General features: G+C 56.7%; 1 protein-coding gene across 1 annotated transcript in view; it reads left to right on the top strand.

The window, feature by feature from the left end:
• ARHGAP39 (Rho GTPase activating protein 39) overlaps positions 1-15151 on the top strand; it is a 61307-nt gene that overhangs the window by 33560 nt on the left and 12596 nt on the right. The window contains exon 5 of the mRNA XM_086466038.1: positions 11075-12482. Within this exon, the coding sequence (XP_086322164.1) occupies positions 11075-12482 (1408 nt within the window). The remainder of the gene's footprint in view (positions 1-11074; positions 12483-15151) is intronic.

Below are 15151 nucleotides of genomic sequence, written 5' to 3'. Positions count from 1 at the left end.
GTTTCACGTCGAGATGTGGTGTTGGGGGCCTGAAGCTAAAAGCGATCGGATAGCGCCGTCCAGAGACAAGGGATTGGACAATCCCTGAGTGTTGTAGCCTCCTTTCATTAAAAAAAACATATGGATTTTAAAAAGCCAGCATTTTGACAGGGTGGCTTTTCCTTGCCTTGGTCACGGGTATCAACCGTTCAGGAATAGTTTAGTTGGAGAATGAAATCATCGCGTGCAGAGGAGCCTTGTGCGACCTTAGACACCTTTCAAACCAAGCTTTGCAGTCCACAGAGGTGGGCTGAAGGTTGGGCTTCAGCCTTCCCATCGCTTTGAATGTCCCCCAACAAGACTGAGCCTGATATTCAGCTTCCAGGCCACCCCATAAGCTCATGTTGCACCCATCAGATGGTCCTCGTGGTCCCGCAGGAGGCAGAAAGCCAGAGGGCAGCTGTGACGCCATCGGGTTGGTAGCGATGCTGCACCTTCTCCAAGGTTCCTCCACGGACAGGGGGATCCTGTCCAGAGCAAAGAACAAGTCCCAGATCAGCCTGGGAAGAGGTTGGTGGGTCATGGAGCTGGTCTCCATCCGGAGCTGCTAGCCCCCACCACGTTGTCCCACCGGGAGCGGTGGGTGACGCCTGGTGTCCATGAATACTGGCAGCGAGATCGGTCCGTCTCCTCCTGATCCCGACAAGTATAAAACCAGTTAAAATGGTGATTCCTCTTGGTTGTCCCCATCGGAGAGATGTGTCAGCTCATCCCAACCCAAGCTGAAGGAGGACGAGCGAGGGAGACCCACGGGCACCGTAAATGAAGGCAAGGAGGAAAGGAGAAGCTTGAAGGATGAGAAACACACGACAAAACGCCAGCTCGAGGGTGCTCCCTGCTGTGCCAGGCCGGTTTTACACCGGCTTTGGATACCGGCTGCAGCCTAACCAGGAGAGCTCAGCCCAAGCCGTGGCTCAGCTCTGTCCTGCCCCACTCAGACCATTGCTAGGACATGGCCCAGTCTGGATTTGAACACCAAAACCAGTTTAGCATCACCAAGCTCCGCACAGGGGTTGGGAAACTCGAGCCCAGCGCTCACACTTCCCTCCAAATAACCGTTTTGTGGCCCAAATGGTGCAAATTTCATCCGGCTCGCACTGGTTTCCGCGGGAATTGGTTTTGGCCATATCTGCAGGTTCCTTAAAAAAACGAAGTCCGAGGAGGACGTGAGATTTCCAGGCACGTAGGTAAAGATGTAGAGAGACTGCAAGTGTAGAAGAAGGGTTGGAGAGACCACAGTGAGGTTGCAGGCACCCCTAAGCTCCTAAAAGCTGTAAGCAACGAGGGCTTGAGCAGGAATTTAAAATTCCAGGTACAATCTAAGCTCTGGGGTATTTACGTACGCTGTAAGCGTGTAATTCTGTACATACAAATTTTGGGGAACAGCAATACTCACAGATGAAAAGCAACGAAATCTTAGGGATGGGGGATTTTTGCCTGTCTTCCTATCACCTGATTTAGGTATAAATTAGTAAAAAGCTGGGGTTTCTGGTGGCTTTTGCATGCTTAGAAGAGGCCGGATGGCTGCCCTAAGGACAGTGTCCTCAGTAGAAAATTTAGGAGGGATCATCGGAGGCTTTGGTCCAAAGCCCAGCCATCTTCTAGGCTTGCTGCAGAGAGCAGGCAGGCTCTGCCCAGCTGCCCACCTTCGCCTGCGTTTGCAGGCAGATATTTGTGTCGCCGGGCAGCGTGCCAGGCACGGGGAGGTTTTCTGCCGTCGGCTCATCGCTGACCCCGGGTTTCGCAGCGGGACGGGCTCGGCGCGGCGGCCACCCATCGCCGGCTGTGCCGGCGGTACCCAGCTGGGGGGAGAGGGGGGCTGGACTGCATCCCTCATCCCCATCCCTGGCAGATTGCAGTTGGTTCCAGTTTGACACCGGTTGGGGGGGGCGTGAGGGGGATCTTAAAGGCATTAAGCTCAGGAAAAGTGAGCGAAAAGTCGCAGGGAGGAGATGCTCCCGGCTCCTGCGGCCGGGGGAGGAAGGTGAGGACGAGCGAAGGCGCGGGGAACGGTGGGAACAGCCTGGGGATGGCACAAGGACCCGGTTGCGTGGCGGGGCGGTGGCGGGGCGCCCGGGGACATTGTGCTTTTCCAGCGGATGCGAGCCCCAATGCATCCTCAGCGTGCTGGAAAGCAATATATTTGAATTAATCATTCAAATTAAGGTGGTTTTTTTTCCCCCCTCGTCGAGAGGGGAAAACCTGTTTAATCTTGGCTCTAAATGATGATCTTCACCTGCAAAGTCCGAAGGACGCCAGGACGAGCAAACGTATCTTGAAAAAATGTGCGTATTTGGGTAGGTCTTGTGAATATTCTTGCTTTTCAAATCTCCTTGGGAGCGGTGTCGGCGGTATCGTTCGTTTAAAAGCCAGAACGATGCTGTTAAAATGATTGCACTTCAGCCCATCTGTGACCTGTGCTTTTATTTCCTACTCCCGCGTCGATTTAATGTCGCTGCCAATCGCCTACAGTAAAGGCATCGCGATAGAAATCACTAATGTAGAAAATAATTTAGGTTGTCGTGGCTGTCTTTAAGGTAAATTTGGGTGGTCGGGGCTGTCTTTAAGGTAAATAGAGCTGTGGATGGTCTTAATTATCGCAGAATAAATAATTCTGTTTAAGTGTTGGGGACGGTGCCTGCCTGCCCGCAGCAGAGACGCGGTGCAGGGTGAGGGTGGCTTGTGTTTCTCCAGCCAAAGCAACTGGAAGCGAAGATATTCCTGGGCGAGGGAGCTGGGTAGCGTGCGCGGAGCGTGCAGAGAGAGCGCAGAGCCCAGCAGCCCGGAGATTTCTCCTCTCACCTCTGTTGTTGACTTTCCGAAGGCTGGGAGAAGATGTGGAGGGGGGTGTTTGAGCAGGGAGGGAGGTTTAAGAGCCTAAGTCGCTTGAGTGCTTTGGAAAAATCCTCCCCTGAACAAATGCAATGTTTCCATCTCCGGAAATTATGCAAATTTGCAAAGAAATTGATTTCGCCGATAGAAGATTAGAGGGATTTGGGAAGTAGATTGTCATGGAAATGTACTCAGGAGTCGTAAGTAAAATCTTGCCTTCCTCACGAGGAGAAAACAGCAAAGGGAGCGCCGTGCCAAGCCAGAAATAGCAGAAATACCTTGAATTTCTGGAGGAGCTCCCGTGCCAGGAGGGTGACAAGCCTCGGTGGGGCTCGCTCTCCTCTCTAGCAGCATCACTTTTCATTTATTGGGATGACCGAGCTCCTCCTGGGCACGGCGGCTGCAGCGACTTCGCTGCAAAAAAAAAGGCCCTTCGCAGGATCCCTTTTGCAGGCAGCAAATTGAATTTAGTCTGTAGCGATGCTTTCGGGTGTTTTAGCGATAATCCAGGGCAGTCCACTGGAGCTTTCAGGTTTATTGGTTGCTGTTACTTAATATTTTGATTGAAAGCTCTACCTTGGCTAGATGATTTGACGGGCAGGGCTGCTTCGCGGGGATTTTTGTTCGGCTCCGCTGTTGCCAGATGCAGGCTGCTCTCTGAAATATTAATGAGAGCTGCAAATCTGGGAATTAAGAGGTGCTTTCACCGGGTTTGAGTTAAAACACCTGGCCTTAGGATGGATTCCTGGCCATTTGGGGGGCGGTGAAAGAGCTGAAGCGTGGATGCAGAGCATCACTTGGTGCTCAGCTCTTACTGCTTTGTGGTACCCGGGTTTGTAGCTGGGAGATTGGTGGGAAAAGGGCCTCAGACTGGAGAGCTCGTCCATACGGAGCTGCTCTTCATTTGCAGCAATCCCTCCTTCTCCTCAGTGCTCCTCTGCTGGGTCTGCAGGCAGGGATGCCCGCAAAGCCGGCCAAAAAACCCACGGGTGGTTGCAAGAACGGGATGAATGTCCGTGCCAGACGAGGAGTCTTGCTGTTTTGCAAATAAATCTGCCGATGCCGGAGAATCACCGCGCATCCCCATCATCCTCTGGCCTTTGTGGTCCAGCTGGTGCCACCTTGGTGCAGCTGGGGGGCTTTGGGGACACTTTCTGCGTGCCCTGCCCTTGTGCCGCTCTGGCAGCACGGCTTTGCTGAGTAGCGTGAGGGCCACGTGTCGCAGAGGCTTTCCAAGGCTGCTGATATTTTTAAGGCAATGGCTATTAATCACTCCTGGGCGTTACAGCCTTTAATGACTCCTTCTGCTGCGCTGGGACTTCATGCTTAAAAGCAAGGAAGAGCCTCAACCTCATCTCCAAAAACAAAGCACCCGTGGACATGGCTGGAGTTTAAATTACTTGTCTGTGGGTAATAGGAACACATGGGGGGAAGAAGTGTCAGAAAGGAGAGCGGTAACGAGGACTCAGGTGGCCCTGCAGCAGACAGCGAGGACCTCGGCTCCCAGCCATCCACCCATGAGGTCTGGGGGGACCCCAAGGAGGCACCTGGAGCATCCTCGTCCTCTGTGGTGCGCTGCAGATCACTAACGAGCCGGTACAGTCTCATCCTAGGTTGGAGAATTAATTGGGGAAACTTGTTTCTGAGCAGTAGCGGGAGGTGGGTGCTGGTGCTCGTGGCTTGTGGTCGCGCTCGAGACCAAAAACTATTTATTCACCCGCTGCAGAGAAGGAACTAGCTGCCAGGAGAACAACTTGCTTGGTCCCACCCCATCACAAGCTCCATAACGTTGTTTATCCTCCCCTCGTGGGACAAGTCTTGCCGTTGAAAGCCAATGGAGGATGCAAGGAGGTGGTGAGAGGAGCCATGAGGTTTGGTCTAGGGTGGCAAAATATTTGGAGATGTCTGCAGACGGCGTCCTCTGCTCTCGGGGAACGTGTCTGGCACAGACATGGGTTAGTTATGTGGGCAATGGTGCAAGATCCAGCCCGTGGGAAGCAGAAAACCTGATGATAATTTCCACTGTACCGGGTGGGCCGCCTTGGCGGTGCCAAAGCTGGACCGTGCAAGTGGTGGTGGTGGATACCAACCCCAAGTGAACGAGCAGAAGATACGGTCCATCGCTTGGCGACCCAAGGAGCGGGTTGTGAACTTTGCTTGCAAATGATTAAGAAACCCGAAGGCGGCTGGTGCTCACGGCAGGACCCCCGGCGCAAGCGGCTCTGGGTGGGACGCGCTGCCTGGCTCTGCTGGCAATCCTCGCTGGCTCTTCTGCTTCCTTGCCTCAAAAACTTTGGGGTCTGTGTGTAAAAAGCAGCTTATTAATGAAGATTAATGACCTTAGGTTGGGTAGAGGAGGAAAAGCAGAAGAAACAGGGAGCGACCGAGGGCTCACGGAGCCCTTTTAGTGTAGGAGACCCCTGCAGAAGCTGCCTTCTGCAGCAAAGGAGCGGCACATATAAACCTGAGTTCACAACTAGACTCTTGATAGAACTTGCACTTCTACTTCATCTCAAAAAAAAGGCATTTTAACCATCAGAAGCACGTACGTTCCTGCAGCCGAGGGTGGTTCTTGGTTTGTTTGGGTTTTTTTTTTTCTTCACATGAAGCCAAGTTCTGCCTCGTTGGGTTTTGTGGGTGATTGTAGGAAGAGCGAAGAGCTTCTGCAGACAACGCACCCTCCCGCAGATACTCCAGACTGGGGTGCCACCACCACCTTGGGGTTTTGCCTCTATGTTTACAGGGTCCATTAGATCCTTGGCAGTGAGCAGCGGCATCCGTGTGCATTAACCATCAGAGAAGCCACACGGCATATCCCAGGGCTCGGCCGCGCTGCCCTGGGTCCTTCCCAAAAGCCCCAGCTGATGCCAGGCTGGCCAAGACCCTTGGCCAAGACCCTTGCACGGGGTCTGGGTAGAAAAAGCAGCACAAGGAGCAGAGCAAGAGGCTGTTTTCCATTTACATTAGCTGGAAATCAAGCTGGAGGGTTTTAGCTTTGGTAGTCTGAATGCTGAAGAAGTTGGATCTGATAAAAGCAGAATGCAGGGACTGGGGGAAGATGCTCGAGTTCCTCCAAAACACGGAGCCCAACCACCAGTCATATATATGCCTCTGCTTAGTGGGAAAGCCAGCACTGAAAGCGTCAAAAAGCATGTGAGAAATGCAGGACTGGTGCCCCGCAGCCCCCGTGGGATGAGCAGAAGTGTCTCAGTCCTGCAGCTCCACCACATCGCTCCGGGTCTGGTTCCCTGGCTCCTGCCCAGCCTCGGTCCGATTATCCATCCCTCCTTCTAGTTCATCATCCTCAAGGTGCAAGTCCCCGTCCGTCCTGGTGGCTGCTCAACCGTGGTCCTGACCAGCGGTGTGAGCCAGAGGGGAGGTGACGCTGGGTAGCGCAGGGTGGGTGAAGCAGCCAGCTCCATCCTTGCAATAGTACCTTGGGCTTCCCAACGTGAAGACCAGACCTTGAGCTCACTAATTCGGTGGCAGGACGATGTCCACGGAGGTGGCACGCCGCCAGCGGTGGTGGCTGAAGAGTTTGAAGGGCAGGCCGGTGACCCAGGCTGTAATTACTGCAGTTAGTAACCATGGTGACAATAAACGAGTGTCCTCTGGGGTCGGATGATGGATGAAGGAAGAGAGGAGCTCGGTTAACACCCATTGCGCAGCGGGATGGTGGTTCATTGCTGGTGGGTCCATAATCCCTTCTCACCCGCTGGCATCGTGTTGCCTCCGGAATCACCACCCCCAGCGCTGGTGGGAAATCTGCCTGTTAATGACAGAATGGGACAGGGATGAAGTCAGTCCTTGGTGATCTCCATAGCGGATCTGTCTTCTCACCTCACTCATCATTTTAGCTTGTTGATGCTGGGCGATGCAGCCGAACGTTTTTTGGCGTTTCTGACCCAGCAAGGCTTTCCCTCATCAGCGTGCCCCGATGGCTTGTGCCGTTCAGGGCATGCTGCTATGGTTGTGGAGGGAGTTTTGGGGGTCTGGAAGGGCTTGATGAGTGGTTAAGATCCAACAACCAGTCTGGAGGGACCCAAACTCATGCAGGTCTTCAACAGCAAGAAGCTGGCAGGGAGCTCAAGTCCTCATGAGCTCAGGAGGCTGCTACGGAAAGGGAAGGAAGAAATTGTTCCCCACACCCCCTGGAGCGAGGACAAAGTCGTGGGCAAGCAATGAGCAGGGTGCCGGGAGATGGTGGAGCCTCATGCAGGGAGATATTTATATATGCCTCTTTGTGGGCATTTTTCTGTAGAGCTCCGTGATTGGACTCACTCCACCTTTATCTGAAGGGCAGAAAGGACAAGTGGCTGCAAAAAAATAACGGAGAATGAGAGAGGAACGAACTGGGGGAGCAGCCGGTGCTCCCAGACGTGTCGCAGACGGTGCCTCCGGCAGCTCCTGTGCCAGCACAGGACTCAGCAAGGAACTGGTAACACGATGTGCTTCCTCTGTGCTCCAGAGACAGCAGCAAACTCCAGCTCAGATCCCTCCTGCGAGACGGGCGGTGCTTTCGGCACCTCCATAAAAACCACCTCTGCTCTTCCTCCTGACTGTCCCCTGCCAGGCGGGCATCTCCCAAGGACTTGAATTATGGATTGAGCAGATGAGAAACCTCTGTTAGTTGGGGTGATCCAGGTGTCACCCCACTGCGTGGGGTCGTGCAGGGGCAGATGAGCCTCTTCTTGCAGAACCCTCCAGCCAGTGGCCATGAAATCTTTCGGACAAGGTGGAAAAGACTGGAGGGACCTGAGGTAGCGAAGAGGGAAATCAAAACATGGTGTTAAGCAGGTAGAAGTGGGGAAGGCAGCGTGAGCTGGCCAGAGCTGGTGGCTCCGTTGCCCTCTGGAAGAAACAAGGAGCCATCTTCAACCTTCAGAACACGATGCAGACGGTCTCACTGTAGACGTGCTTCCACAAAAGCAGGGGAGAAGGTTTCATTCTTATTTCATGCAGTAACTTGGCGTAAGAAGAGCTGCCTCCAACTCTCAGGATCCATGAGGTCCGCCAAGAGCGGTGGGTGGTGAGAAGCGTTCATTGGGCAAGATGTCAAAGGGGGTGTTTTGGCGCCGGAACCAGAGCCAAGGCTGGTGGGTTGTTCGGTGTGACCTCTGAGAGCTGTGCTGGCGGTGGGGCGTCTGGAGATGGGGCGTGCTGCCAAAAAGGAGTGGGAAGGACTTCTTCTGCTGGGCGTCGACCTCCCTCATCTCTGGGATTTCATCGTGAGAAGAGGCTCCAGTGACCTGTCATCGATGAAAGCTGTGGGGCACTGGGTTCAAGAGATCCAGCGTGGAGTTGGCAGTAACTCAGAGTATCATGCTGTTGACTGCTTCATGTGGATGGGAGTGGAGGCGTGAGCCAACTCTTGGGCCAACTCTTCATGGTGTGAGGTCACTGTTGTCCCTCATTGGAGACGCCATGGTTGGGACAGCCCTGGAGACCAAACCTGAGCCGGGTGACAAGGCTGCAGCCGGTGGTGTCCAGCTGCTGCCCTTCCCGACGGACACATTTCCCACCAACGGGCTCCGTGGAGCCCAGAAGGGTCGGTTCCCGAAGGTCACCCAACATTTTGGGGAGAACAAGGTGCAAACCACATCCCTGGTGTGCCTGCGGTTTGGGGAGTGACGGGGATGGAGACATCTCTGTCCAGCTCCATCCTACTGCTGGGAGATTTGTTTCCTGGTTTTTGCCCGAGTTTGTGATGATGTGATGAAACTATTTTCTCCTACTTCCCATCTGGCAGCAGCACCCTGGCAAGGTGGTGGGCAGCGTCCCAAACGAAGTGATAATTGCCTCTGAAGCTGGAGCAGCGTAGACATGTCTAAGGCTGAAGCCCAAGCTTGGCTGAAGTTTTGCTCCTCTGAGTATTTGATACCTTTTTTGGGAGGAGGTGGTAACTTCAGGTTGTGAGTTGGTCCAAGCCTTGATGTCCACCCTCCCGTAGAGGGACAGTTTGTCCACCGTGGATGATCTGCCAGCTCAGAGTTGCCCCAGGAGAGGTGGATCCATTTGAGAAGGGTTGAGCTGCTCCCCACCCCTTGGGCTTTCTTGTGCACCCCAGGACACTGAGCAGCCCCGAGGGGAAGGTTTGACCAGCCCAGCTGGAGCCCAGGTTGCACAGCTCCCTGCAACCCAGTCCCGAGGAGTTAATCCTGCAGGGCTGAGTTTATAATTATTTCTGCCCATGAATTATTAATAAAGAGGGGAAAAAAAAAACAACACTCTCTTTGATTCATTGCAAATTGCAATTAGGGTGGAAATGGAGAACCTGCAGATGAGCTGCTGGAGCATCAGTGATGGGAGACCCAGCGTTGTGAGACACGTCATCGTTTGGAGGAGATGTTACCCACCAGGACTATCAGATGCCTTAACAAGAAGGTGGACTTCAGGGAGAGGTGAAGGAGGTCTCCTCCTGCCTCTGGTGGGAGGCTCCAGGCGTTTTTCACTTGTGGGTGGGTTGGTCTCCCCTGAACCCCGCTCGGGTGAGCTCCTGGCGTGCTCGGCGCGTTGCCCGGCTGAGCTTTCACCCCTGTTCGCACCAGGAAGCTGCCCGTTGGGTGACGGTTTGGGGACCCATCTCCGAATTCAGAAGATCCCCGTTGGCGCTTGCTCGCCTGGGCATGTTGTGTGTACAGAAACGGGCTCCACCAGGCAGTTCCCCGCCCGATGCCACGCGGGTTTGGGGTGGGCAGGTACGGTGTCCTCAAGTCACGCCACGGCAAGTCGCTGTAGGATGCTCCACGTTGAAAGAACGTTCGGTGGGAGCATGCAGGGCGTCAGCACGGTGCGGGCTGCGAGGTGGCTGAGGGATGCGGGGAGCTTCAGCACCGAGAAGGGAAGCCGTGGGCGTCCCCCACCGCTGCTCCAGCGCTTGCTCGCTTCTCCGTGTGCATCTTGCGCATCCTCGCAGCCACACTGAGACGCTCATCCCATCCAGGGATGGCCCTGGGGGGGGGGGGGTTTGGATGATGAAGAGGATGGAGGGCAACTACTGCTCTCACCTCCTGTGGTGCTGGTGCTCCATCCCTTTGGAGACCGAGGTGTCCATACATCATGCGGGTTTAGGCAGTCGGCTCAGATGTCCCGCCCCTCCCTGCCCTGGCGTACCGGTGTTGCAAATCAATGCAGATTTTATTTTATGTTTGATCATTTATTCCATTTTAGACTTGTTTTCCCAATATAACCATTGGTCTCTCCTACTAATATCCACTGATTAAAATTCTTGATATTCAAATCAAGATGGGAAAAGTAAGGGGACTTCTAAGCAGTATCCTAAAATCCTAAATCTGGTGATTTCTGCAGCACCTGTACGCCAGTTCGGTGCTGCCAGAGGTAGCTTGGGATACGAGGCAATGGGGGTTCCCGTTTCATGGGGCTGGGACATCTCTGCGCAGGTCAGGGTTGTGTTTTCAAGGGGTTTCCCTTCAACTTCTTTTTAAACGATTCTTGGGATTATTATTTTTTTTTCCTGGTTTTAATGTAACCTGGCTTCGGCTGGGAACCAGAGGAGGGTGTTAATCCCAAGCAGGGCGCTGGGATGGGTTAATTCTGGGTGCTGCAAGGAATGGAAAGCGAGAAGAGGTGAGAGAGATGGGGCTCTGCGTAGGTGGCTTCTCCTTCTCACCCTGGGATGGGAGATCCCAGCAAGGGGCCTGTCCAAGTTGGGGAACGTGATGGGGTCAGTCCCCGCTCCCTGCGAGGGCTGCGTTCCCAAACACCCATGAAACTGTCGCCCAACGTACGTCTACTCCAGGGCTTGTCCCCCGCGGGCGGCCGTGCTCACTCCTCCATCGCCGTTCGGCTCTGGGAATCACCAAGACATGAGCAGGGAGGGCTGATGTCCTAGAGACATCTGCTTCCAGGGGTGTCATCGCTTTTCGGGGCTTGGCTTTCCAGCCTGCGTGTCCTTCGTGCACCCTGGGGGTTGCGGAGGTCTCTGGGAGCCGAGGAGGGCTGCGGGTCAGTGCCACTATGCTTGGGACGGTGGCGATGCCGTGGTCTCTCCAACACCAACGTGCTCTTCGCCTGATGGGAGAGGCTTGGGGGGCTTGGGCATGTCCATCCTTTGGGCTCTGCTGCGGCCGAGGGTCTGGGGGGGTCCCAAGGGCAGCGGTACGGGGGCGTCTGTCTGCCCGTGGGCACGACGGGGGGGGGGGGGCTTCGCTCGCTGATGGCGGCGCTGTGTTTCTCCCCGCAGGACGTCGTCCCTGCGATGGAACGCCGGCACCAAGGAGCGGATGCTGATCAAGGTGACCGACCGCGAGCCCAGCTTCCTCATGCACCAAGGCAACGGCTACACGCCCGAAAACCCACCGGGCACCCGTTCGCGGCGACCCTCGGGGGGCCAACAGTCGCCCAACCTGCAAACTTTCGCCCCCGACGCCGACAACTCCGTTTTCTTCCCGGAGAGGAAGCAGTCGCCTTTCTTGAAGAGGGCTGAGCACGTGGGCAGCTGCTCGCCGCTGCTCGGCCGGGGGGACTCCTTCTGCTCCCCGCTCCAAGCCCAGCACCGCAAGCACTCCAGCGAGTCGCAACCCTCCTCGCCCCGCTACGCCTACGAGCCCCCCCTCTACGAAGAACCCCCCATGGAGTACCAGGCACCCATCTACGATGAACCCCCCGTGGACATGCAGTACGAAGCCAGCGGGAGCTACAAAGCCGGCTCACCGCAGAAATCGCCCATCCGTAAACCTCACCCCTTCCTGCAGTCGCCCAAGCAAGGCTCCAACTCGCCCTACCAGCAGCTGGTGCTCACCAAACAGAAGTGTCCCGACCGGTTCATGAGCCTGGAGTACAGCCCCGCCGGCAAGGAGTACGTCAGGCAACTGGTCTACGTCGAGCAGTCAGGCTCCAGCCCCAAGATGAAGACGGGTTTGAGGCACAAATATTCCCCCAACCCCATCGGCGGCTCCTACTCACTGCAGCACAGCCCCTGCCTGGTCCGGGACCAACGCTTGGAGATCAAATCGGGTGACTACAGCAGCATGGAGGGACCCGACTTCTGCCCTGGCCCAACGGGTGGCCAGGTGGCCCAGGGCGAGGACTCCATGTCGTGGTCCAGCCAACAGGACACCTTGTCCTCCACCGGCTACTCACCCTCCACCAGAAAGAGGAAAAGCCGAAAGCCTTCCTTATCCCACGACCCCAACGCCTCCTCCACGGATGGCTCAGGGGACCGAGAGGTGTTGGGCGAGCAGATGCTGGGTGAGGAACGAGCCACCCCGGGACCCAACAGGTCCCCGATGAACCGGACGGAGAGCAAGGCGGTGGAGGCGGAGGCGGCGCGGGGCTTCCCCGAGCCCTTCCTGGCCCAGGCGCGCCTGGCTTGGGAAGCCCAGCAAGCCCACTACCACATGAAACAACGGAGCAGTTGGGATTCCCAAAAGGACGGTTCGGGCTATGAGAGCGACGGTGCCCTCCCTTTGCCCATGCCGGGTCCGGTGGTGCGAGCCTTCAGCGAGGACGAGGCGTTGGCGCAGCAGGAGAACAAGCACTGGAAGAGGAACACCTTCGAGAAGCTGGGCTTCCCCCAGATCCTCCTGGAGAAGAGCGTCTCCGTGCAGACCAACCTGGCCTCCCCCGAGCCCTACCTGCATCCATCTCAGGTAATGTCCTCAGGGATCTCCTTGGCGTTTGGGGGGGGGGCTTCACCGTGTGCCCCGCGCCGCCAACCCTCGCCCGCCGCGCGGCATCTCCTCGGGGGCCGCTCAAGGTTGGGCAGACCACGCCACGGGGCGGGCGCGGCGTCCCTGCCGCCCTCTTGGTTAAAGCTCCTTCTTCTGGTAAAGCCGGTTTCAATCCCCGCCTCCGCTGCAGAGCTGGCGGGATGGTCCCCGGGGCGATCCCGCGCCTTCGTAGCCGCCGAGCGCCGGCACGGGCACCTCTGCACCGTGGCGGCCTCAGCCCTGTGCCGTGGCTTCAGGCGCTGCTTCTCCTCCCTCGGTGGGAGCCAGCTCCTGGACCCCGAGCACCCACCTGGCTCCCAGGGGATCCCCGAGCACCCGTCCCCAGCTGTGCTCGGTGCTCCTGGCACACGCACGGGGCTCGCGTGCTGTGCGGTAATCCGTCTCCTGGCGTTTCGTGGCACGGCACCGTCGGAGGGCAGCGGTGGTGCAGGAGATTTCTATCCTGCGGTGGCTCAACCCGGGTTTTGCAGCATCTTCCAAGAGCACTGGATTCTGGGGACACCCAAAACACCACCTCTGGTCCCCAGCCAGCGCGTGAGCAGGGATGTCCCTTCTGTTGAGCGAGGGGAGATGGCCAGGGCGTGTAAACGGCATCGAGAAAATCAGCCCTTTTGTGCTCTCCCCGCCTGCTTCCGTTTTCAGAGGGGTTCTTGGCCAGAAATGGGGGGGTTCTCACCAGATTCACAGAATCATCGAACCACAGAACGGTTTGGGTTGGAAGGGACCTTCAAAGATCATCCTGTTCCAACCCACTGCCATGGGCAGGGACGTCTCCCACCAGACCAGGTTGCTCCCAGCCCCGTCCAGCCTGGCCTTGAGCACTGCCAGGGAGGGGGCAGCCACAGCTTCTCTAGGCAACCTATGCCAGGGTCTCACCACCGTCATGGTGAAGAATTTCTTCCTAATATCTCATCCCAATCTCCCCTCTTTCAGTTTGAAACCGTTACCCCTCATCCCAGATCAAGAGCCCCTCCCCACCTCTCCTGCAGCCCCCTTTCAGCACTGGAAGGCCGCTCTAAGGTCTCCCCGGAGCCTTCTCCTCTCCAGGCTGAACAACCCCAACTCTCTCAGCCTGTCCTCACAGCAGAGGTGCTCCAGCCCCTGAGCATCTTCATGGCCTCCTCTGGACCCGCTTGAGCAGGCCCATGTCTGTCTTGTGCTGGGGGCCCCCAGAGCTGGAGGCAGCCCTGCAGGGGGGGTCTCACCAGAGCGGAGCAGAGGGGGACAATCCCCTCCCTCGCCCTGCTGGCCACGCTGCTCGGGATGCAGCCCAGGATGCCACTGGCTTCCTGGGCTGCGCGCACACGTTGACGGGTCATGTTGAGCTTCTCATCAACCAACACCCCCAAGTCCTTCCCCTCAGGGCTGCTCCCCACCCACCCATCACCCAGCCCCTGTCTGTGCTGGGGGTTGCCCCCGCCCACGCGCAGGACCTCGCACTTGGCCTTGCTGAGCTCCACGAGGTCGGCACGGACCCACCTCTCCAGCCCGTCCAGGTCCCTCCGGATGGCCTCCCTTCCCTCTGGTGCGTCGGCCGTGCCGCACAGCGTGGTGTTGGCGGGGAACTTGCCGAGGGCGCGCTCGGTCCCGCTGTCCTCATCGCCAGCAAAGGTGTTCAACAGCGCCGGTCCCGGTACCGACCTCTGAGGAATGCCACTGGTCACTGGTCTCCGCTTGGACATTGAGCCGTTGACCGTGGCTCTTCGAGTGCGACCATCCAGCCAATTCCTGATCCAAGGCTGTTGGATAAGGAATCTTATCCAAGACTGTTCCCAGCCGTAGCGGTTCAAGGTGGTGGAGCAGCGCCGCTGGCCCTCAGCTTTCACAGTGAGCAGGAATGGGCAGTGCCACATCTGAGCTGGGGTCTTGACCCACCACCCCAGCGCCAGCCAGCCAAGTGGTGGGTCTGAACCCATCACCAGACCCACCAGTAACTCCGAGGCAATCTCCAGGAGTTTTTCCCGGTGAGGACTGAAAGTAAGTCGAGGAGCTTCGGTGCAGGCTTGTCCTGCAGGAGCTCAGGCAGCACCCTGCGCAGGTCCTGCCTCCGTCTCCTCCCTGGCACATCGAGATTGATAGCACTGACGACCTGGCTGCCAGATTTGCTTTCTCATAGAAGCTGGTCCTTAGCAAGCTGGTCCCTCAAAGTAGTTGGTCCTTAGCAAATTGGTCCATCAAAGAAGTTGGTCCTTAGCAAATTGGTCCCTCAAAGAATTTAGTCCTTAGCAAATTGGTCCATCAAAGAAGTTGGTCCTTAGCAAATTGGTCCCTCAAAGAGTTTGATCCTTAGCAAATTGGTCCATCAAAGAAGTTGCTCCTTGGCAAGCTGGTCCCTCAAAACCTTGGGATGAAATAAGCCACAAGCACACCAGCTTTCCAGAATCGGCTTCCCAGGGCTCTGAGCTGCCTGTTCCCTCCCTGGGACTGAGCTGCCCTCATCCTGATCCTGCAGACCCCTCCTGCTCCCATCTCAGAGTAGCTCCTGGGGCTGCCATAGACCACTCTGATGATGGTGTAGCCCTCCTGCTGCTGGTAGCCCCCCGTTGGCCTGGACCTACTGGAGCTGGTGCATCCCCTGTGCCCATCTT

Source organism: Leptosomus discolor, chromosome 5, assembly GCF_034619465.1.
Source record: "Leptosomus discolor isolate bLepDis1 chromosome 5, bLepDis1.hap2, whole genome shotgun sequence".
NCBI classification, from domain to species: domain Eukaryota; kingdom Metazoa; phylum Chordata; class Aves; order Leptosomiformes; family Leptosomidae; genus Leptosomus; species Leptosomus discolor.
The sequence above is the reverse complement of the archived record's forward strand: the minus strand, read 5'-3'. Positions and strand labels throughout refer to the sequence as shown.